Here is a 25,558-nt window from a genome sequence, read left to right as displayed (position 1 = left end):
GCAACCATATTAATTGTATGAGACCGATACCTTTCTGATGCATCACGACACAACACGTCAGACAAATGTGAATGCGGCTTTATAGTATGTCTGTTTAAGGATGATTAGTCACTAGAGAGGGGGTGAGAAAAATTTGTTATGAATCTTGGATTTTGGATATTATCTTACTATAAAATAAATGCGAATGTTTGGATGAATGTTTATTTGAAGCTATCTCCAGAACGGCTCAATGGATCATATTTAATTTGGTGTAGATGTAGAAATTTCAAGCGGACAGTCGCGGGCGACAGCTAGTTATAAATTAAGTAAGATTAGTATAGGATTTTTGGTGTACTCTACGCCCAACAGGGAGCGCTGTTCAAATTTTATATAAATTTTGTCGATGACGATACGATGGCGCTTGTCACCAATATTCGCGCTAGGCCCACTGAAAATTTTAAACCTAAAAATGATTTGTTAAATGTTTGTGCAGTAGATTAATTTTTAAAAGCGCCATCTTTTGTCGTTTTAGTAGTATTCTAAAAATGAAGATGCGAGTGACCTATAGTTACCTTAAAATTATATGAGATGGCGCTATAAAACATTCGCATCCACACAAATAAAAATGGAAATTGAAACTCTTTCATAGTAAATTCATCTTCAGTCGTTTCTTAATAAAATAATTGTTTGGGTACATAAAAGATACATCTATCATCAGGATTATTATTTCGAACTTATATATTCTGCTAAAAAAAATAAAATTAATAGAAAGTGTCGATCAATCTTCTTTTTATTTTTAATCTTCAGTGTTTTTTCTTTATTTATCTTATATAGGTTATTTTCAGATATTCCACGAGGAAAATTTGGAAAATAAAACCAAAGAACTTCACTTAAAAGATCTTAATTGTAGGTTTTTTGAAAATAATATTTCAATTATTGCAAATAACAAATAACATATTACTTAACCGTGAGTTTTTTTAATAAATTAAACCGTAAATAGTACAAAGATAATCCAACTGAAACCGTTTAATGGCAAAGCTGTAGTGATTGAAGTGTAAGGATAAATACGGCGGCAATCGCCAAGTCTTTTGAAAACAGAAGTTATCTTAAGATTCTGTGGAAGCACCGAAGTGGAACTGAAGTGGTTTTATATAATCACTGCTGGGATACTGCTTCAACACCCGATTACAAAATAGAAATATCCGTAAAGTTTATTTCCATTTTATTTTCAACTGAATCTGCCAAAAACAAAGTAAAAATGATGTTCTAGTCTTATTATAATTATGGTTTAGAGCAAGCAAAAATGTACTGAACACAGAAAATACGATAGTGTAATATGCTATTTAAACTGCCTTGTTTTGAAATTTTACAAAACTATGAGTAAGTAAAAAATAAATCGCTTTAAGATCTAATAATATAAACTTCAGTTATATTCTATACATTCTGGTCTGAATTTTCGTTGTAAGGTTTCGCTGGTCATGAAGGATCTTATCATAACAATTGGCAAGTGATCAGATAGTACCCTCATTTGTGCGTCTATTCAACAAGTTAAGGCGAGATTCCAACCAATTTTGTTATTGTTGATCGGAACGGAACACACTTTTAAAGTTTTTGCATCTCGAAGTTATTAATACTATTGTATGCTTTTCGAGGCCAAATTATAGTGTCAATTTCATACAATAAAGTTGAAAATTAAACAAATAAAAACAGAAAGACAAATGCTGGCAGTTCGGTTGCCCGAGGCACTTGCGGGTTCCCCACCCTATGCCGGCCATGTCCGCTCCAACTGTTTCATTTTCGACAATATGAAATGCTAACAAACGTTGAAATTAAATTATTTCTCATTTACCAAGGTAATTTATTAATAAACATTTTTCACGTTGAATCCACACTACGGGTGTATTGCAATGTTATGACATAAATTGTGGCATCCCTTCGTACGTTATTCATTTCTGTCACATCTATGGTATGAAAAGATTATCTGATCTGGTTACGCATCTGCGATTCCTCTGGTATTGCAGATGTCCATGGTCTTCGTTAAACACCTTGGTGTTCCAGCTGCTCGTTTGCCCCCTTCTCATATATATAAAAAAAGTGAGGCTCTGTTGTCGCGTTTAGTTCTGTCAGAAAATATGTCAACCCATAGTCATAGTAGATAGCGTAAAATGCGTAAAATAAATCACATGTCATGACGGCTACGTACGAAAAGGGCCTTGTGACACTTATTTGATATTGACAGGAAGGCACTAGTCAGTTGTCATAATTTATTTTGACTTATGTCCAAAGGGGCAGAAAGCCTGTCGGTTTATAAATTGTATCTCTTGTGGTGACAGTTTGCTAAACGATATTTGATCCTAAGTGGGAAGCGAATTTAATTGACTGTAGTTCATTCGATTATCCAAATAACAAAATTAGCACTTTGATATTTCTATAATGATGTTTATTTTTTGATATAATAAGTAGTTAATAATATAGCTGTCGCTCTCGACTACATTAGCGTGAATATATAAAAAAAACTTAGTAGCATATGTTTTATTCCAGGCTCTACATCTATGCCATATGCTCTATATCTATGCCCAAAGCTGGGCATTAACTCGTTAATCCCTTAATCGTTAATTAACGAAGTTAACATTTTGCTTAACGGATTAACTTTTAAGTTAACTTCAAAAAGTGTTAACGCTTTTGTTAACTTCCGTTAAATTCAACTTCCGTTAATTTAGTCCGTTAATCGTTAAATTAGAAACTTGGAGACGTGCTGTAATTTTGTTTTAATTACGCGCTACGCCATGCTCGTAAGTTCAGCTGTGTTGGGCGATTGTCGGCGACTCGAATGATGAACAAAAGAGTTATGTTCAGTACAGAACAAGAAATAAAAAACTGCTTGCAATTAGATTAGATGCGTTTTTATTGAAAGGTAGATTGGTAGAATGAAAGAAAGAATGAGTAATTGAATGACTTTCCCGCGCCGCTCCGCCAGGTGCGTGAAGTTTGGCGCAGACATCCTCCGGGGCCTTGAAGGAGACATCCTTCAAGATAATTCTTCTTCCGGGGAGCGAAGAAGGCATAGGCGATTGAGTGCTCTTCGAACGGTTCCATGAGAAGTCACGACGTCAGCGACACGAGGGACATCATCAGGGCCAGGATACAACCTGTTGACTCGACCGAGGCGCCAACATAATGGAGGTGTATTGTCCTCCTTTACAAGGACAAGATCGTCGATCTTCAAGTGTCTTGATTCAGTACGCCACTTTGAACGTTGTTGTAATTCCGCAATGTATTCGTTAGCCCAACGTTTCCAGAAATGTTGCCTTATCTGCTCTAGGTACTGAAACCTGTCGAGTCGATTGGTGTTGCAGTCAAGGAAGCTCGGTGACGGTAGTGAAGTAAGCGGCCTGCCAATCAAAAAGTGTGCCGGGGTGAGAGGTTGGAAATCATTAGGCGAGGGACTGAGGGGACACAAGGGTCCGCTGTTTAGGATGGCAACAAAGAAGTTAGCTCTTCAAAGGTTAAATGACTATTTCCTAAGACCCTACGAATATTAAATTTAGCGGATTTTACTCCAGCCTCGGCTAAACCGTTGAAGTGAGGAGCGTAAGCAGGTGAGAATTTAAAATCGATACCTCGAAGAGCTGCATAATCACAAATAGCATCAATATTTGACTGTAAAAAAGATGAAATTTCTTTAGACGCGGCAACGAAATTCCTACCGTTGTCACAGTAAATTAATTTAGGCAAACCTCTGCGAGCTATAAATCGTTTTAGTGTTAAAATAAAAGCATCTTTACTTAATTCGCTTACGGCTTCCAAGTGAACGCATTTGTAACGAAAGCATATAAAAATACACAAATAACATTTTGTTATTTTACATCCGCGGCCCTTTCGATCACTGATCAAGAACGGTCCAGCGAAATCAGTACCAACGGTATTAAATGGAAAACCTGGCTCTACTCTTTCGTTAGGCATATCGCCCATAATGTTACTCATCGTCGTACCTTTAAAACGACGACAAACTAGACAGTTACGAGTTACTTTTCTTGCTAAGTTACAGCCACCAAGAGGCCAATAGCGGTCTCTAATTGAAGCTAGAACTTGTTGGGGTCCAGCGTGTAAAAGACGCTCGTGTTCATTTTGAAATAAAAGTTTTGTCAATAGGTGATCAGATTTTAAAATAATAGGATGTCGTTTGTCATAAGAATAGGCGGAAGAATCGATTCTACCTCCTGCTCGAAGAAGTACATCCGAAGAAAGAGATTTTTTAGACTTTAATCAACTAATTTCATTAGAAAAGGATTCATTCTGAGCTTGTCTGATAATAAACTGTAGGGATTTATTAAGTTCATCTACGTGCAGACAGCCAGTTAGTTTATTTTTAGGATTACGACTGTTGTGTAAAAATCTAATAACTCTTGCATAAGTTCGTTGTAAGGTACGAAATTTAGAAAATCTTTTAAAATCTACCACAGGAGACGTCGTTATCATTTCCGCTGATAAAGTAGAAACTGTTTTCAACTCTGGCAAATCGAAAACCGGTGAAATTTCTTGAGGCCATAAATAATCGGGTTGCGAAAAAAAAGGAAGGGCCATGCCACCAAAGGTTACAGCCTTCTACATTTCGTGGATCTACACCTCGAGACGCGAGATCAGCGGGATTTTCGTTGATAGGAACGTGACGCCATTGAGACAATTGAGTAAGTTCTCCTATAGCAGCAACTCTGTTGGCAACGAAAGTTTTAGTTTTGTTAGGTGACCTTAACCAGCCTAAGACCACGCTGGAGTCGGTCCAGTATATGTGTCGATCTACATGACGACGCAAGGCCTTAGTAACTGAAATGCTGAGTTGTGCTTGGAATTGTAGTCGCCTTTAAGGGGGAAACTCGTGCCTTGGCGGTTATCAAATTAACTTGAACTTTATTATTTGCGTCAATAGATTTAATATAAATACAGGCGCCGTAGGCTTGCTGGGCATCGCAAAAACAATGCATTTCAACTACTTTAGAATTTTGAATTAAAACTGGTCTTGGTACTTTGAGAGATGAAATACAGTGCAGTTAATTAGAAAATTTAAGCCAAGTAGCAAGAATATCTTGAGGGATCTCGTCATCCCAGCCTATTTTAAGAAGCCATAGTTTTTGAATAAGAATTTTTGGTTTTATTGTACATAGGGATAGCAATCCAAGAGGGTCAAATATTTTAAATGTAGTAGATAAGATCGATCTTTTAGTAATGTCCTCAGCCGGGGAAAAATTGACTTGAAAATTTAATTCATCTGAAGAAGGAGACCAACCGAAGCCCAGAGTGCTTGTAGAATTGCTGATAATTAAGTTACCTTCTTCTGGATTTATCGCATCGGACATCGGACAACTCGGGAACGTTAGACCGGTATTTTCTTAAATTAAAACAACCTTTTTTAAGTTCATCTGACACAGCGCGCTGAATGTGACGAAGCTCCGCGATGGAGTCAGAGCCTGTAAGCAAATCGTCACAGTAAAAATCCTGTTGTATTATATTTTTTATTTTATCGTCATCACATTCCTCGCCCAACTGCCAGATGCATCTAGTACTTAAAAAACTCGCACTGGAAAAACCGTATTTAAACGTAAAGTGCGTAAAGGGTAATTTTCGTTTTCCCGCCAAAGAATAAGTTGTAGGTCACGATCTGACTCTCTTAAGCTAACCTGACGATACATCTTCTCTATATCGCCCGAGATGATATATTTATACTGTCGGAAGCGAATTAAAATGTTGAAAAGTGAATCTTGTATTGTAGGCCCCATCATTTGTAAGTCATTTACTGACAAACCTGACGTAGAACGAGCCGATGCATCGAACACGACACGTAATTTAGTTGACTCGCTCTTTTCTCTGATTACAGGATGATGGGGAAGAAAGAATGAATTAATAGGTTTAGGTACTTTAGATTCATTTAAGTGACCAAGCTCGGCATACTCGCATATAAAATCGGCATAGGCTTTTTTAAGCTCTGGTTGCCGTTTGAACCGCGCTTCTAAATTTAAAAACCTTTTTTTGGCTAGTTGATAAGAATCACCTAAACAGTCTCGATCATCACGGAGCGGTAAACTGACGCAAAACCGACCGTCAGTTAAACGCGTAGTAGTGGAAAGGAAATGCTGTTCACATAATTTTTCCTCTTGTGTTATGGGCTTATTGTGGGGAAAACTTTCTAATTCCCAAAATTTTGACAAGGCCTTTTCGAAATAACAATTTTCATGTTGATCTATAGAGAAATTATTAGGAAAATTATCATCCTTTAGACAGAAGTTACATATTGATGAATTATTTGGAATAGAAATTTTAGATAAATTAGGTAGGGGACCAGCAACAAGCCAACCAAGTTTAGAGCTACGAAGATTAGGGGTTTTAATTTGGTCCCCTAGACAGCGCTGCTCTGAGCCTATCAGGTCCCAGAATAGGTCAGCGCCAATGAGCATATCAATAGGAGATGGTTCGTTAAAACTAGGATCCGCTAATTCAAGCTTAGGTAAATTTATGTCCTTGTAATCAAAAGATATCTTTGGCAAATTGCTGGATATTACAGGCAAAACTAAACAACTCATTGTTACGTTGAAAGAGCTATTATTAGATTGTAATTGTAAAATGCATCGTTTCGTATTTAGGTTGACTTGAGCATTACCAATACCAAGAATATTAACGTTTGAAGGCTGAGGAGTCAAGCTCAATTTCTGTTGGATCGACTCGGTTATAAAAGAAGACTGACTCCCGCAGTCAAGTAAGGCTCGCACTGTAATAGAATTTTTAGTTTGACGTTTTTTTAGATCGACAAGAACCTGGAAGCTTGCAGTTTTCAGCAACATGACCTGACCTCAAACAATTTTTACATAATTTCAATGTTGCTACTATTGAGTTCCTGTCTTCTGGTGATTTGCCCTTAAATGAATAACATTCGTAAAGGCGATGGTTACCCTTACAATATGCACACTCGAAAGTTTTACTAGAATTAGAAACAGTGTCTTTAGAAGTAACTACAAAAGACTTAGTTTGCATCTTATTGTTAGGTGCAGTAGAATTTGTATATTTAATTTTGTTTTGTTTTTCTTGTTTATTGCGATGCACAATTTCTAAAATATCTGCACGTTTTCTTAGGAAAGCAAAGAAGTCACTGAGCGTAGGTATATCGGACAGATTATTCCTATGTTCCTACCATTTAAAAGAAGTAGCACTGTCTAACTTTGCTGTAACTATATAAATTATTAAAACGTCCCATTTGTCAGTAGGTAGGCCCAGTGTACTGAGGGCGCGCAAGTTTTTAGTAATGTGATCAGTGATGAAACGAAGTGACTTGTCAGTCTCGCGGACGTATTCAAAATTAAAAAGTGATTTTAAATGATTGTTGATCAATTGTCTTTTGTTATCAAAGCGTTCACATAAGAGTTGCCAGGCTTGTGAATAATTAAGATCTGAAACTTCTAAGTTACTAATGACACGGGCGGCTTCACCTTCCAAGTAAGAATTAAGATAATTAAATTTGTGAATATTTTTAATTTTAGAATTTTCATGAACTAAAGAACTAAATGTTTCCTTAAACTACAACCACTTGAAATATGTTCCATCGAAACTCGGTATTTTTATTATAGGTAATTTCAAACCAAGCGTTTCATAATCATCCTTATGTTGACACGAACTATTAGAGTGATTTGAAGAATTTGAATGAATTTCACAATTAGCTGACTTGGAAGTTGAATACGTTTTTATTATATTTTGAGCCAGAGAAATGTAGTGATCAAAGTCTTGATCAAAAATATCGCGAGTAGTCAATTCAATTTCTTGATTTGAAATGTTTAAAAATTCTATTTGGTTTTGCAACTCTTCGAACTCGACAAACAAAGCTTCAATTCTAGATAATTTCATCGCAAGCTGAGTTAATTCTACTTCTGAAATAGATTAAGATTAGATAATTCTTAAATTTAGTTAAACGTCCTTTTATATTGCTACGTTTAATATTGAGAACCTTAAGTTCTTTAGATTCGGTTTCTGTAGACATTGCGATGAAATAAATAAAAAAATTATGAATGTATTAAAAAAACAATTTCAAACAAAATGCACTAAAAAGAAACAAAATAATGTCATGAAAACTCTCTAAACTCTAGTAGTTAGTAGTAGGGGCTCAGTTTTCCGCAACTCCACGACAAGCGCGTATTTTGCGTGTCTCTAAACTCTAAAGAAAGTTCTCTTCTTTCTTGTAACATGTCTATATTGTATAATTATTGTTATTTCGCAGTCGGTGTCGGCCGAAGTAAAAAGACAAAATTTTATATTTGAGATGTATTAGACATACTTACGTTTATGTCCCTACTTAGGAACAGGAACAGTCCCAACTTCGAAACAGTTTTTTCTGGCTTTTGCAGGTCCTGTCACGGTCGCCACTTTGTTCAGTACAGAAAAAGAAATAAAAAACTGCTTGCAATTAGATTAGATGCGTTTTTATTGAAAGGTAGATTGGTAGTGTTTTACAAGTGAGCGCGTGAATGCGAGAATGAAAGGAATGAAAGAAAGAATGAGTAATTGAATGACGTTCCCGCGCCGCTCCGCCAGGTGCGTGAAGTTTGGCGCAGACAAGTTAATATGTCAAGTTCGCGTGGAAGTGTGATGCATCAGTGCGTCCGGGAAGCACGGGAACAACAGGACAAAATCAAAAGGAGATTAGAAATAGTATATTTCATTACGAGTGCGGAAAGCCTGTCAATGCAAAGAGTTCCGACAAATGTCTACCCGACAACAAGTTGCAATGACAGACTTTCAGCACGTGTACAGAACAACTATTTTTTATACAGTTGCGAAAAAGTTAAGCAATTTAATAGAATAATAAAAACACAATAAACTCAACTAACAATTTTTTTAAATGGCGCCGTAGGCCGCCGTAGGAACATTGGCCATACAGCCAAGTCTTCAGTAGATTTTTTTTATTGAAATGGTTGAAAATGAAATTTAATGAGATGAAATGAAATTAAACCTAACCTAACTCTTTGAATCAAATCATTAAATCTCATATTAAAACAAATTAGTAGCTTCTTTTTAGAAATATTTGCAAGAATCATAAAATCTTCTATGATTTTTTTTGTAAAAACTACGTGGTTGTTTTTTTCTTTTTAATAGACATTATTTTGGCAGTTGGGAAAGAAAGTGCGCCAATTCCGAAAAGGTAAAGAAAAAGCACGATTATGTAATAGCCCACATCTCGAACGCTCTACGTGACACCACTTTTTGAGCAACTGTATTGAAAACACTTTTTTACTCGTGCTTTTTCTTTACCTTACCTTTACCGTTACTATACTGCATTCATACTTATGTCTAATACTCGAGATACAAATACACTTACACACTAACTGACTATAGGTTCAATTGCAATCAAAATAATCAAGTGTGAAAAGACCGAATTAATGTGTTATACTATAACACATTACATTTTTTATAACAGTTATAGAATGTATAGTGAAATTACTACTTTAAACAAGTGTCGCTTCAAAAAGTGTGAAATTAGTATGTATAATTTTGGTATGGTTAACTGTTAACGATTAACTTTAACTTGCGTTAAATTTTCGAAAATTTAACGGTTTAACGATTACCGAAGTTAATTTTTTAATTAACGAATTAACGTTTAACGAAGTTAACTTTTCGATTAACTGTGTCCACCGGTGTCTATGCCAAATTTCAGAAACATTCATTAAATATTAGTAAGATAAAATCAAATGCATCCGTTATAAAATAACTTTTCCTTACCTATTTCTCTCTCTCTCTCTGCCTAGCTCGTATCCCACATGGTGGTGGGGGTCGGCTTTTCCAATTAGTTTCCTCCACCTCGCCCTGTCCTCGACATCTTCATCTGAGACTTGGCACTCACTCATGTCTTTTAGCACTACATCTTTCCATCTAGTTTTGGGTCTGCCTCTGGATCTGCGGCCGGGATGGGAAAGATGTAGTGCTAAATTACCGATGTAGTCCGGCGGCCTCCTCCTTATGTGACCATACCATCGCAGCCTACTCTCCTGCATCTTATCAGCGATATCGCGCACACCGAGGCTACCTCGCACGAACTCGTTGCGGATCTTATCGAGCCTGGTTACGCCGCACATCCATCTCAACATCTTCATTTCAGCAACTTGAATGGTATGCACGTTCTTTTGAGTTATGGTCCACATTTCACTGCCGTACATGAGGACTGGTCTTATCATGGACTTATAAACCAAACCCTTAAGTTTCACTGGCATTCTTTTGTCGCAAGTAACACCAGTCAATTCTCGCCATTTTTGCCACGCTGCGGCGATACGGTGTTGAATGTTGCATTCCAAGTTCCCAGAAATGTGCATCATGCCTCCCAGATATTTATATTGATCGCACATGGTAACTAGTTGACCGTCGATGGGATTCGGTCTGTTGTCGCTTGAATTTGGGTTATTAAAGGACATGTACTGGGTCTTTGCAACACTCAACACTAGGCCACCGGTTTGCAACTGGTGTTTCCAAGCCAGGAGTGCCTCTTGTAGTTTTGCGTGGCTCTCAGTACAGATAGCTATATGGTCTGCATAGATGAAGGTCCACGCGGCCGAAGTCTGCGCTAACTCGGTAAGTGAGTCCAAAACCAAACAAAACAGAAAGGGACTGAGTACAGAGCCTTGGTGCACACCTTCTGTGACCGCTATCGGTTTGGTTTCACCCACCACAGTCCGAACCATTGATCTCGCATTCTTGTACATGTCGGCTATGATATTGATGTACGATTCCGGGATTCTCTTTTTCCGTAGACTCCACCAAATCGTGTCTCTCGGAACTCGATCAAATGCCTTTTCCATGTTCAAGAACGCCACATATAGAGGTCGGCATTTTGCGCGATATTCTTCAGCAATCCTGGTCAGAGCAAACATAGGATCAATTGTCGACCGCCCGGGTACAAAGCCATAATGATTGTTGGACAATGCTCATTCAGATCTTATACGATTGTCGATCACTCTTTCATACAGCTTCATAGTGTGGCTATGGAGCTTGATGCCGCGGTAATTATTGCATTCGTATCTGCTGCCTTTTCCCTTATAGATAGGAACTATAGTGCTCAATCTCCATGCCTCTGGCATTTTAGAAGAGAACATTATACAGTTAAAGAAGTTGGCGAGCAAGACTATTCCTTGTGCGCGCAGACATTTCCAGGCTTCTACTGGGATGCCGTCAGGTCCTACAGCCTTCCCGTTTGACATCTTTTTTAGAGCTATTTCAATTTCGCTCGGGTGTATTGGAGGGATAAGACCAATATGCTTTTCCAGTTCTGGTAGTTGTGTAGCAGCTACATCTGGATTCAGTAACTGATGGTAATATTGATGCCAGGCTGATATGACATCTTTATCTTTGTACAACAACTCTCCATCAGAACCTATCACCGTTTTACACCTTAATGGATCCTTTGTGCTTTGACAGCGTTGCTTTGCAACTTTATAAATTCGTTTTTGACCTTCCTTGGTGTCCAACTGCTCGTAAAGGCTTTTTTGAGAATTTGCTCGTTGCACTGCTATTATTTTCTTGGTTTTCTTCTTTACTCTCCTGTATTCTTCATGGTCTTCTTGGGATTGGGTGAACTGCCATGTTCTGAAGGCTACTTTTTTATTTTGAATAGCGTTTTTAACTTCTTCTGACCACCACCACGTTTCTTTGTTGTTTCGTTTCCCCTTTTTTGTGCGACCAAGAACAGTATTAGCAGCTTTTAAGATGGATTTGCTGAGATTATCCCATAACGTATCAACATCCAATTCAGTGTCGACCCTGAGATCTTCAAGATGTTCGCAAAACTTGGAGACTTTGTCGCCTTTCAAATCCCACCATTTGGTGATCTCCGGTGTTTGCGTTGGTATCTCTTTACTTTTCTTCCTAAACAGCATATCCATCACAACGATGCGATGTTGGGTAATGGCACAGTCTCCCGGAATTACCTTGCAATTTGTTACACGACCAATATGCATCCGATTGATTAAAATGTAGTCTATCTGCGTCGATGTTTGTCCACTTTTGTACGTTATAATATGTTCAGGCTTTTTGACAAAGAAAGAATTGACTATAGCAAGATCGAAGGCTGCCGCTGTGAAGAGGATAACTTTACCCTCGTCATTGAGAGTACCGAATCCGTGACCGCCGTGCACTCTCTTAAAGGCTTCGTTCTTTATGCCTATATGACCATTTAGATCACCGCACAACAGAATTGTCTCTTTGGCCGGGGTTCGTTGCAATTGCTCTTCTAGTGTTGTCCAGAACAAATCTTTTTCATCTTTGCTACAACCTGCCTGGGGAGCGTAGACTGAGATTACATTCAAAACTTCTCCTTCTACGAGCACTTTTATAAACATTATTCTGTCGTTTATTCGGTTGACCTCTAGGATGTTAGAAAGATGTTTATAATTTACAGCAACTGCTACGCCATTTCTCCCGTGTTTTGCGCCGACGTACATAAGTTTATAGCCCTCTCCGATATCACGGACTTTGGATCCAGTCCATCTAGTTTCCTGAAGGCAAGCAAAATCTATCCTTCTTCGGTTGAAAAGTGAGTCCAGTTCTCTAGTCTTCCCTGTTAGTGTTCCAACATTTAACGTGGCGAAGCGTACCTTAAGGTTACAATTTGGGACTAACTTCTTTAGCCGAGTTCGTCCTCTGCTCGGTAGCCCTCGCAAACTATTCGCAGATGTAGGGCGATATGTCTGCGCGTCGTTATGTGGCGACGCCCTATCTGTCATCGTTTCTGTATTTTGTAACCTATCCATCTTACATTCAAAAGATTTGGCGATGTTTGGATTTATTACTACGGTGCCGATTGCCATCTGACACACGAAAACCTACCCTCTTGAGGCAGAGAAATCCTCGGATATTAGGTGATAAATCCGTACAGGTCTAGTTACCCCGCCAGACTGATCGGTCGTCAGAGCCTCGTTCGTTGTTCAGCAGGGTGTACCACGTGCAGGTGAGGTTGACATTTGGTATGATAAAGATATTGGTTTCATACACCTTACACCCCTTCGTTACCTATTTCTGTAACGATACCTATTTCTGTTTCATTACCTATTTCTGTGCCGGAAAATAAATGCTTTTTTATCTGATTCTATTTAAGGCGAAAGTTATTTTCTTCAGTTCGCTATAGGCGTAAGTAATAAGCTTTGATATCTATTTAAGGAACATTCAAGGATTGTGCGTGGGACTGTGTTAGATCTTTCCGATATTTATAGTCAAAATCTATATATTTAAAATTGACCATGTTTATAATCTTGGATGAAATATTTAATTATAGAGGTAAATTCTCTAAAAAATAAAAGTTTTTTTTTTTAAATACCAAACGCGAACAGACAACGTATCAGAAATAGGCCTAGCATGAATTTTTGTGACAATCACCTTCATATAGTCATTGTCAATTATGTCAAAATTACTATGGGATATAAAGGTGAATATACACTAGAACATTTTCTTAAGCATTTATATGTAATGTAACGTTTTAACGAATGATATGATCCCTCAAATGGAAAATAATGATGTGGATATACACTGTTGTATAAAATTATTTACTAACACTATCAGGAGTAAATGTCAGTTTTATGATGGGTATCTTTTGCTAGAGGAGTTTGGTGAAATTTATTTCGTAGTATCGAAGAATATTAAAAAGGTTCCATAACAAAAGTTTATTGTTGTCCGTGATATCCAATCTGGAAGTTATGCCAGTAACACACGAAGGCAGAACAGTGAGGCAGAGCAGAGGACAGTACAGTACTGCTATATTAACGCACACAGTTTCAAACCAGTTTTACTACGAGTATATCTCGGCATATATGTAACTGTTGGTTTGAACCGCAATGACTATTATAATAATGAATATATAATGTTGTCTCTGTTTGGTCAAAGAGAAAATGTAAGGGATGGATATATGTAATAATGCGCTGCACCTTAACCTAACTGTTTTACCCGCGTATGAAGAAACCAGTTTTTCTTTGTCCCATAAAGTTAAACTGTTTTTTTGGAAAGTTTCGAGTCTGTCCATTCTTTTTCAGTTTATTACATTATGTAACTTTTTAAATTAAATTTTAAATCTAAAGTGAAATAAGCTTATTTTATAATGAGTCAATATTACTACATGTTGTTTATGAAACTGGCAATAAAAAAATCTCGGACTGTGTTTATGTGTTGATTGTCTACTTTTATGTGTAATTACAGCTTTATTTCGTTGTTTCCTCTAACCGCGAGTTTTCACTTCTGACACAGAAAGTATAATGCTTCGGCATTGGTGTAACCAAAGGTTAAAGATAAAGGCAAGATTCTTAAACAATGGTTTCACATAATTTATAGACTACACTACAGAGATATTTCTTTTCATATTCAGATATATATTCAGTTTTTCACACAAGGTCAGAGTAATGTTAATATTTTATGCGGGAATATAGCAGCGACACCTGTGAGTTATATTGTGTATCGATCGTTGCGATCTGCCTCCCGCTGGCATATAATTCACCCTAAGGACTTTTGCTGCAGGCTGCGATGTTAGTGATAAAACTGTTTTAATTCACTTGAAGCAAATTGGGAAGATTAAAAAGCATGAAAGGTGGGTACCTCACGAATTGACTGAAGGAAACCGGCAAACGCGCGTCGACTGTTGCGTTACATTACTAAACCGGCACAATAATGAAGGTAACTTATATAGAAACGGCTAAAACACTCACGTATATATATCCGGTGTCGTCACCGACTAATTTCGAGCCCTTCGGGGGCCCTTCATCAGGGTGAGTGGGATTGGTATTATTTCGCGGACGCGGCCCGTCGCTCTTGCTTGCTTGCTTGTTTTCGGAGATGTCGTTGCTGTTAACCCTATTGACGGTTTTTACAGCTTCATCGAATACAGGGCTCTCGATCTCGGATGACCGAGAGCTAAAATAAAATACTAAGTCCCTCGTGTAACTAAGTCCCTAGATGCCAGAAGAGGCTATAGTGTCAGTTTGTAAATTTACAACGTAATTGTGGATGTTGTCTACTTGATCGTCGAAGGAGAGAGCGGTCTCGTCCTCCGACGGTCGTCAACTGTATGAGTGGTTTACTAGGGGCGGTGAGAACTGCCCTTGTACGCGGGTGAGACGGGTGTGCGCGGTGCGGGGTTGACGTCGTACTCGGAGGCGAGGACGGTGTGAAGTATTTCCTTGTATTGGTGACGAAGTGTGTAGTGTGGTTTGCAAAAGAACGTGTTTGGGTCTGCGATTTCTAACTAGGCTGTCTGGATTTGGAACGTAGTCGGTGGCTTGGACTATGAGAGGGTTAGGGTGGGTCTGCGCTTGTTCAAAGTAGCGTTGGGAGATGGCTGCAAAGTAATCCTTGATAGTTTCCATTTCAAGGTCGTTATGAATGTCGGCGTTACGCTGGAACCATCGGGCACCAGCGGCTTTGCGTAGGAAGCGAGTTTGGAGGACTTGGAGTTTGTTTAACTTAGTTGGACATGAATGGGCAAATACTACACTGGCGTAAGATATAATTGGGCGGATACACGCTTCGTACAGGTGTAGTTTATGTCTTAAGGATAATTTGCTGGATGAGCAGGTTAATGGGTGGAGTTTTGCATTCACAAAGTTAGCTTTGCGAAGCACGTCTTTGATATGGGCACTGAAGTTAAGTTTCGAGTCCAGAGTGACTCCTAAGTATTTTACTGATTTTTTCCATGGGACAGGTTGTCCGAATAGAAAAATTTGACTTAGAACGCGTTTGCGCTTAGGCTTATTGCGCTTATTGGGAGTTCCCTTTTGAAAGTGTATTGCTACACTTTTTTCGGGATTAAGTTCGATTCTCCACCTTGCAAACCATTCCGCTAGGCGAGTGGCTGCGGTTTGGAGACGTATGACGATCCTACCTAAGTGGACGTTCGAGTAGTACAGAGCTGTGTCGTCCGCGAAAAGAGCTAAGTTAACCTGTGGGTCTTTGGGGATGTCGCTTGTAAAAAGAGAGAAAAGTAATGGGAAAAGCACGGAGCCTTGCGGGACTCCTGCCTTTAGTGGATGAGGTGTTGACAAGGTGCCCTCTATTCGATATCGGAAGGAGCGATTTGACAAGAAAGCTTGTATGATGTGAACAAGCCTATCTGGCACTTTGAGTTGGTATAGCTTGTAAATAAGGCCATTGTGCCAGACTTTGTCAAAAGCCTTTGCGATATCGAAAAAGAGGGTGCAAGAATTAATGGACTTTCTTGCAGTGAGACCGGTAAGAATAGACTCCGTGAGTCTATGTACTTGTTGTACACACGAGTGACGGGGGCGAAAACCGAATTGTTCGTCGGGGATAAGATTATTAGAGAACGTGTAAGCTTTAAGCCGCCTTAGGATAACGTGTTCGTAAAGTTTACCCATTGTGTTAAAAAGGCTAATCGGGCGGTAGCTAGAGGGGTTGTCCGGCGGTTTGCCGAGTTTGGGGATTCCTATGACTATAGCTTCCTTCCACGCGTCCGGAAAGGAGCTGTTCGCGAGCAGGATGTTAAAAACGCTAGTTAGGAGCATGATGAAATGAGCGGGAAGTAACTTAAGAAGGCTGTTGTTTATACTAGTGATGCAACGGAAGTGTCTTACCGGAACCAGAAACGGAAACAGATGTCAAAAATAAATTTTAGCAGAAACGGAAACGGAAACGGATGCGGAAACAGAAGTGTAAATAATAATAAAAAACATATTTACAAAAATATTTTTTTGGGTAAAAACAGTTTGTATTCGTTTATAATTTATTAAGACATTGGATATCGGTGTCCTTTAGCCTTCAATGTATGTATTTTTACTGCGCTGCAATAAGTTAAAATACGCGTTTTTTTTTAATTTATTTTCAGGAAACAAAATTACACTATTTACAAATTAATGTTCGCCAAACCACTCGTGTTGACAAACGACAAATATATTTCTTTATTAATACATTCACTGCTGACCACTGGGATACGAGTGGGCAGAGCAATAGCTCTCCTATACTAATATAGTAGCAGCGCCTCCCCCACGGATCCGAGCGAGGAGCCCGTTCACTTTGTAGTAGCCAGTAAGCCGCCGGCGTTTGAAGCGAGTCCATTTTACTTTGTGTGACAACTCTGGCAATATATGCCCGAATACTGAAACGTCACTTAAATATGTAAGAGCGTCTTAAATTATAAGACCACGCTTAAACTCCAATATGCAATTTTCGTAAGTCAGTTAAAGACGCATCTCAACTTTGATGCCAATCAAATCGTACCATGCTTAAAGGCCACTCAATATCACATTTCTTATACTGGATCGTCACTCAACGACATTTTGCTGTCAAAAGAACTGTCATGTCGACTTAAGTACGCCAACAATTTAAGAGTGGTCGCGAGCTATCTTAAAATTGAAAATCTAAGGTGTTAACATGTCTGCTTCATCATTATCATCGTTTTCGGAGAAATAAAATTCTCATGTCGCAATGTTCGTTCCCGTACTCCTCCGAAACGGCTTGACCGATTCTCATGAAATTTTGTGAGCATATTGAGTAGGTCTGAGAATCGGCCAAAATTTATTATTCATACCCCTATTAAGTTTTTTTTAACTGCGCGCGGACGGAGTCGCGGGCGACAGCTAGTAGTTATATAAAAATGCCGACTGAACGAGAATATATCGGAATCGCAAATAGGTTTATAGCGACATTTGTCTGCGCCCGCTTAAACTGCTTAAAAAGTGTCTTGATGATATTAAAATTTATTAAAACTTTAATTCAAACTTTCAAAATATGAACTAGATGTTGCACCGTTAACTTGTCAAAACAAAAGGCCAGAAGCTTTCCATTCTACAAAAGTAAGGTCAAATTTTTTTATTTAAAAATAATTTAAACAGAAAGGATATTTTTTAACAACCTTCTTTGATTTTTGAGTATTTAGTATTTTTATTTTTATTTTCTTTACTATTTGGGAACGAACACGTCTTACAACAACTATAGGTTGTCCAAGCCATGCTGCGTGAAACGGATACGTTAAGTGAATTTTAAGAAAACGTAATCGAGAACAAGTATTTTTTATACACTCTTTGACCGAAAACAAAGGATGTTGCCATGACGTAAAAATAATACGTCTACTTACGGAATCACGCGCTTACATGTCTTGATTTACGTTTGTGTATTCCACTTAAGTTTTGACGTCTGTTAAATTGTAAGCAATGCTTACGAAACGAGATATTTAAGTAACGTTTCAGTATTCGGGCAATAGTCAACTAACGAAAAAGAGTATTAGTTTCATTCTTACAGTGTTGTAGTGATTAGTACCACGTTCGTACGGAGGCAAACATAAAAATATCTTGTATCACATGAAGCTAAGGCTGAACTTTATGTTATTTATGTATATTTTTTAAATATGTGTATGTCCTGTATGCGTGTGTATGTGTGTATGCGTGTGTGTATGTATATGTGTGATGATGATCCCTAGCGCTCAAACGCAAAAAAATGTGTTTTTTTTTTATTGAAATAATTAGAATAACATTATTAATTTATCTATATGTTCAACATTCCCAGATACTAAATAAAAATTCATCATAAAAAGTTTTAGCTCCCAGCTGTTACATTTTTTTTATTTTGTAAACAGTGAATGTGTTAAGTATCAAATACACCAAATCTAGATTAGAAAAAGATATAATTATTAGGCGTCGGTGGCTCGTGGCACTTGACTTGCAATCTGCAGGGCCTGGGTTCGAATCCCGCCATGTCCCGCAATGTGTTTTTCGATTTTCGATTTTCGATTTACATATGTACATTTATCCGACGTTTTTACGGTGAAGGAAAACGTAGTGATGCTGCCTGCACATATCTGAGAAAAAATTCAATGATATGTGTGAAGTCAACCCGCTCTGGGCCAGCGTGGTTGACTATGGCCTAGTCACCCCTAATTTGGGGTAGGCTCCGAGCCCCTCCGTAGGGATGTATAGTGAGCTGATGATAATAATGATGATGTTATATATTACATGGCTATCACTTATTCAAAAGTACATTTAATAACTCGTAAGTATGAAATAGTCACATTTTGCCAGTTGTCAAATTTTATCAAATTTTATATGGACAACAACTAGACAGTTCACTCCAGCAAGAGAAACTGATTGTTTCAAACAGCAGCAGAAAATATTACGCGCTTAAATTCACAAAATAGTACGTAAACAAACAAATGCGACAAGTGCCGAAAGGCCGCGCACGGACTGCGCGTCTCGCGCCGCGCATTTGGATCTCTCAGCCGTCGTAAAGTTCCGTTTTATCTCCGTTATAAAAGTTGCGGAAACAGAAGCAGAAACGGATGTTGAAAAGCACGCGGAACTTCCGCACTTGCGGAAACGGAAACAGACATCCGTTGCATCACTAGTTTATACCGTCTGGACCCGGCGAGGATTTTGGCTTGATACTTTTAATTATACTAATTAATTCATCCGGCGTAACGGGATCTAGTGGGTCTCCTACCGGTGGGAGGGTCGCCCTACGTTCCACTTCCGTGTCGATGGTGTTGATGTGTTCTGTATTAGAGAATGCTGTGGATGGAGTGCACTGAGCTTCAAGACAGTTAGCCAGACATTCGGTTTTATCTAAGTCATCAAATGCTATTGCGTTATCGTGTACATTAATAAGGGGAGGCATTGTTGAGTTGGGTACTGTTTTCAAAGATCGAGCCAGCTTCCAAAAAGCGGAGCTTGAGGGTTCGAGGTCTGAGAGCAGATGATCCCAACTGTCCGATTTAAATTGTTTTACTTGCATTTTCACCTCTCTTTGGAGTGTTCTCAAGGTGGTTCTATTATGTTCAGTTCTACATCTACTGTATTGTCTTAGTGCGGCAATTTTTGTCCTAATCAGTCGTCGAATGCCCGCCGGGAGATCTCCGAAGTGGTTTCCCGTTTCAGTGACCATCCTTGTGGATTCTTCGACGACTGCTTGGAGGTGAGAAGTGAGAGATTTAATTGCCCCGACGGCTGCTGCGTGGGTTTCAATTTGATCTGGGATGTCTTTAAGATGATTGGAGTCCGTGGATTCGAGTTTTACTTCGATTGAGCGCCAATCTACTATGGGTTTTTTAGCGGGAATTCTATGCAAGGGATTTCCTAATTTAAGAATTACCGGTCTGTGGTCTGAGCTTAGTTCATTAAAAGGTTCAATGGAAACTATATCTAGCGTTATGTTTTTTAATATGGCTACATCTAGAATGTCTGGCCTACATCTTGGGCTTTTGTGATAATGTGTGGGCGTATCTGGTGCAATGATGTCCACGCTTAATTGATTTAAAAGGTTGTACAAGATTTTGCCGTTTGTATTTGTACTTTGTTCTGAAGGGACTTGGTCATTCGGAGCTGACGCGGGTCTGTTCCATGCCGACTTTGTCGGTAGTGGAGCGGGGACGAATGTTTCGCGAGCAAGTGTTCCCGACCTCGGATTTGGTACGCGAGATTGTGACAGCGTATTCGGATAATTTGGTCTCGATACTATCATCCTACGTGGTGCCTTTGGGCATCCGCGGTTGTTTGTCTCCTACGCAACTTTGTCCGAAATTCAGACGACTCGACCAACGCAACGAAACGAACGAAACTACAAAACGCAACCGACATCAATGACAACAACGAACTACCAAAACACCAAAATCATTCAGGACCCGCGGGAGGTATATGTGTAGCGAGACATGTCTCTAAACATCGCGATTAAATCAAACGATGTCTCGCTACAACGCCATCTCTTAGGGCGCAGCAGAAACGGCGCCAACAGCGGTAATTCGCGAGATGTCCATCATTGGCGCAAAGGACACACTGGGGAGGTTCTTTCGTGCCTTTTGCACGGGAGCAATCTTCTGTTGCATGATCCCCGGCGCATTTTACGCACCTGGGATGTGCAAAGCAGTTGCGAGCAGAGTGACCATAGTACTGGCATCGGTAGCATTGCCCTATAATTCCTGTTTTACGAGGGGCCTCTACGGAGATGCCCGAGAGGCCACACAGGGTTTTGATATTATAAATGGCCTTACCTTCTGAGGTGAGATCTAAAGTGGCCATAATTAATGACGTCTTCGTCTTGTACTTTGGGTGGATCATTCTAGCAAGAGAAATGATTGGGAGGCCTTTTTTTTTGAGTTCCTCGTCTACTAGATCAAGGTCCTCTTCTAGTGGGTAGCCTCGGATGACTACCCGCAGTCTTTTCTCTTCTGGGAGAGAAAAGGTGTGAAAGCCGAGATTTTGTGATTTGAGGTGTTTCGTAACGGTACGAAACTCCTCAACACTGGCTAAGTGAAATTTTACGCCCTGCGCTGTTGACTGCGCTTTTAGGCTCATTATTTTAGCTGAGGCCATCCATTTGGAAACAGTTGACCATTTTTCCTTTTCCTGGAGGATTATCGGGGGAGGGGGCTTCTCCTTGCGAGGTTCGGAGGGCACGGTGGACTGTGCGGTTTTCTTGGCAGGTGCGGCGGTTTCGCGCGGAGATTTGGCTCCACGCTTCCGCTTGTTCGTCACCAATTGGAACTCGACCTCCATGTTGGAGTCCGAGGTTTCCGCGTCGGAAGAGTCGGAAATGTTGGCATGGGCCCATTGGCCCGAGGAACCCGGGATGGGAGAGGTGGCATTTGTACTGTCTAAGTACAAGAGGGATGAGGTGGCGGATTCGGGACGCGCAGAGGGCGCAGGAGCTGGCTTCGCGGCAAGAGCGGGCGACGGACGCGCTGAGGGCACGTTGCTAGCGCGAGTGATTGGTGCGGGTGCGGGTGCGGGACTAGCGGAAGGCGCGGTCGGATGGGGAACTACGGGCGTCGTTGGAGGTCGCGTTGGCGCGGTTGCGGTTTTAGTAGCCGGTGCGTTTTGCCGACTGGCGAGACGGGGGTCGCGAATGGCGGGTATTGAAGCCCTACGGGTTGTTAAGTAGCTTTCCCAGACTTGGGGATGTTGCACTTTTAGAAAGTCCATGAGTTCGGACTCCATCTTGAGTATGCGGTGGTTTTTTAAAATATACCAAGTGTGAATTTAGATGATCTAGTCCCGACGCTTTAGGTGCGCCGGGCTGTGTACCTAGCTTGCTGCCTATTGCAATAAGCGGGGGGGTTGTTTGTTTTTGGGGAAAATAACTACACTAACTTACGTGTGGAGACTCGTTGCGCCCACTACACAACACAATAGCACTTCACTGAACTAGCAACGCTTGGCCCCCCTCGCGGGTGGCACAAACGGCCGGTACGGCCACGCGATGACGTCACCGACGCACCTGCACGATTTTGAGCTTCTTAGAATTCACCCACAAAGAACAGCGATATTGCACAAAAGGCACGTAATTAGCTTAGAGAGCCACCGAGACATGTGAACGTCATGGCGGTACCAGAGCGAATGGGCCCGTCGCTCACTGCGCGCCTGCGCTTTTAGGGCGCGTCTTGAGGGGGCGGGGGGCGCGGTGTGCGCCGGCGTCGTTGACGAGGTTGATACCAAAGCAGTGTTGGTGTTGTTATTAGAGTTTCCGGGAGCACAAAATGTACTGATAATATCCACAATATCGTCTTCAGCACTGTTGATGTTGTGTCGCGCCGCGTTCATTAAGACGGGTTCCCATGTACGCGGCAGAGCCCATGACGGGTTCCCATGTAAGTTAGTGATAATGTCTCACGAAAATTTGAATAATTTAATAATGAAGGTATTTTAAACCTGTGATGAAAAATGGGTTCTTTACGATAATCGGAAGCGCTCAGCGCAATGGTTGGATCCTGGCCAGCCAGCCAAATCCTTTTTTTTTTTTTTTTTATAGTCAGGAAATGCGTTTACGCACGCCTACGCCGGGCTGTGCAATGGCGTAGGGAGTGTGGGACTCGCCGGCCACAGAAGGTGACCGGAATACCCACTAAAACCTGACTGCCCTCTAACGCATTATGGCGGGCGCCACGGGAACGCTTTAGCTTTCTTCCGTGGCCCCACCTGCGTTATCGCCCTGAAGGGGCCTCCTCCTCACGCATGGTTTTGTGGGAAGAAGTACGGCGGCGAAATCCCGCCTCCTTCTTCCCACTCTCCTGCGTCTGAGCGGGGGCGCGAGGGGGTTATCCTCGCGCTCTCGCTCCCTTTCCGTTTCCTCCTTCTGCGAAATAGTAATTTCGCAGAAGGAGGAAACTGCCTCCCATGACCCCTCACTGCCCAGCATGGCGCGAATTACGCCTGGGAGTGAGAGGTCATCACCAATTGCCGCCACCAGAGTGCGGCGCTCTTCGGACCACGCTGTACAAACCTGAAGGGTGTGTTGCGCGGTGTCCTCATCAGCGCCGCACTCGTGGCACGACGTCGTCTCCTCTCTTCTGATGCGATGAAGGTATCGCGCGAAGCACCCGTGACCTGTAAGTATTTGGGAAATTCTGTATGTTATTGCACCGTGGCGCCTCCCGCACCAGTCCGAGAGCCGTGGGCGTATGGCCTCTATGGTGCGAGCGCCGTATTTGGCGTCCGCTAGGCCAGCAGCCCACAGCTCCATGGTCGTTCGCTTTCTCCTCGCCCGGGAGCGGGCGACCTCCCCTGGAGCCGGGGCTTCGCCCCGAGCTCTTTGCTCGGCCCGCTCCCGGTACGCTTCGGCCAGCACACCCGCTTCTATCTCCCACGGGGGAGTGCCGGCCAAAGCGCAGGCCGCTGCGTGGCCCACCGTGCGGTAGGCCATGCATGCGCGCACCGCAACGATGCGCTGCGGCCTGCGGAGGAGGGCCCTGTTTGGCGCGTCCAGGGCTTCTGCCCATATCGGTGCGCCGTACAGGGCCATACTGCGAACGACCATGGCGTACAGGCGTCTGACCTGTACGCCCGGACCTCTCAGGTTCGGGAGGAGCCTGGTGAGGGCGGAAGCCGCGCCGACGAGTCGGGGGGTTAGCGTCCGGAAGTGATCTCCGAAACGCCAACCCCCATCGAGGATAAGGCCAAGATATTTGATCCGGGCCTTAACCTCGACCCCATCCCCGTTGATCCGGAGGGTAGCTCCTGCGGGCACTCTCCACCTCGGCCCTTTGAAGCAAAGGGCTTCGGTTTTGTGGAGTGCCACGCGGAGTCCGAGCGCCTCGATCCTCCGGACCAACAGCCAGCCAAATCCTGCCCCAAGCGAAAATTAACCCCAAAAAAGTTACTTGTAAGCATTTGGTGGACTAGTGCCGGTATTGTTCATAACAGTTTTCTCAAATCTGGCCAGACTATTACGGCTGATGTCTATTGTCAGCAATTGCAAACCATGATGGAAAAGCTAGCGGCTAAACAACCTAGGCTGGTCAATCGCTCCACGCCACTGCTGCTTCACGACAACGCTAGACCACACACTGCGCAACAGACGGCTACTAAATTAGAAGAGCTTCAATTGGAAAGTCTAAGACATCCTCCGTACTCCCCGGACCTTGCTCCAACAGATTACCATTTTTTTCGAAATTTGGATAACTTCTTGCAAGGGAAAAAATTCAACTCCGATGGGACAGTCCAAATCGCCTTCAAAGATTTTATTGATTCTCGTCCGACTGGTTTTTTTAGTAAAGGGATCAATGAACTACCTATAAGATGGCAAAAGTGCATAGAAAATAATGGTTCATACTTTGATTAATTAAATATATTATATTAAAAAATATTCGACTTTTTGTTCCTCCCATACAAAACGCCAATTTCATATGTAAGGACCTAATATAAAAGAAAGTTGTGTTAGTTACACTATTTATAACTCAAGAACGGCTGAATCGATTTGACTAAAAATTGGCGGGCAGGTAGCTCCGAACCAGAAAACGGACATAGGATAATTTTTACCCCAGTTTTCTATTTTTTATTCCGCGCGGACGGAGTCGCGGGTAAAAGCTAGTAGGCGATAAATGGAAATTTGATTATTGCTCGTAAACAGCAGATTTAATGTGGATTAAATGTAGAGAAAAGCGAAAGTATTGTTGCATTGTGCAGTAAAAGACTGATTAAGTAGTATGGAAGACTAGTAAATACTGGCCGTGTGACATTTTTGATTGGTGTAAAACTAAACATAACTAATCATCAATACTAAGTGATTACAGTTTATCGCTCAATCGTAATTTATTAATTTTGGGACTTCAATGAACGTTTACAGAAGGATCATAGTTGGTTTAACTTTTAAGCCCTTATCGTAAGTTTTAATACTTCTACTTACATATACATAACGTGTCACGAACGGTGTAACATCTTGCGTTGTACGCTTGTCCTTATAAACTAATTTACCGCGTAAAACTAGTGCCGTGTTGACTGTAAACAATAATTTTGTATAACTTAATACCACTCTTTAAGTTTAGTGTGTTAAACACACACTAAACTTAAAGAGTGCAAATTTAAGGTGAAAATTGATATAAACAGTATTTCATTATAAGATACTTTTGCTATCTACCCTCTCCTACTCAAAATAAAAACACTTGTCAAGACGATCGATGTTTTTAACCCTTTGGTCGCCGACCCAAAACAACTCACTCTAAATTATTTATTGCATACAAAATTTTGTCGTTTAAAAGGGTTCGTTAATACACTCGGCGTCAAAAAAATCGCACATCCGAAAAAAATAATTTAAATACTATTTTAACACAACAGGCCAATGGCAATGTTGTGGTTTGAGGGTA

At 40.9% G+C, this 25,558-nt stretch overlaps 1 protein-coding gene across 1 annotated transcript; it reads right to left on the bottom strand.

The window, feature by feature from the left end:
* Positions 1–22,872: 22,872 nt before the first annotated feature.
* On the bottom strand, positions 22,873–23,733 carry LOC123722894. The gene has a single exon (XM_045685459.1). The coding sequence runs from the start codon at positions 23,731–23,733 to the stop codon at positions 22,873–22,875; it is 861 nt and encodes a 286-aa protein (XP_045541415.1).
* Between the last annotated feature and the right edge of the window lie 1,825 nt (positions 23,734–25,558).

Source organism: Papilio machaon, chromosome W (assembly GCF_912999745.1).
Source record: "Papilio machaon chromosome W, ilPapMach1.1, whole genome shotgun sequence".
NCBI lineage: Eukaryota > Metazoa > Arthropoda > Insecta > Lepidoptera > Papilionidae > Papilio > Papilio machaon.
Note: the sequence above shows the minus strand (reverse complement) of the source record. Positions and strands in the feature narration are given on the sequence as shown.

Bases quoted from the DNA above. Each gene is read 5' to 3' on its own strand.
- LOC123722894 (XM_045685459.1), bottom strand. From the start codon at position 23,733: ATGGTCGTTCGCAGTATGGCCCTGTACGGCGCACCGATATGGGCAGAA.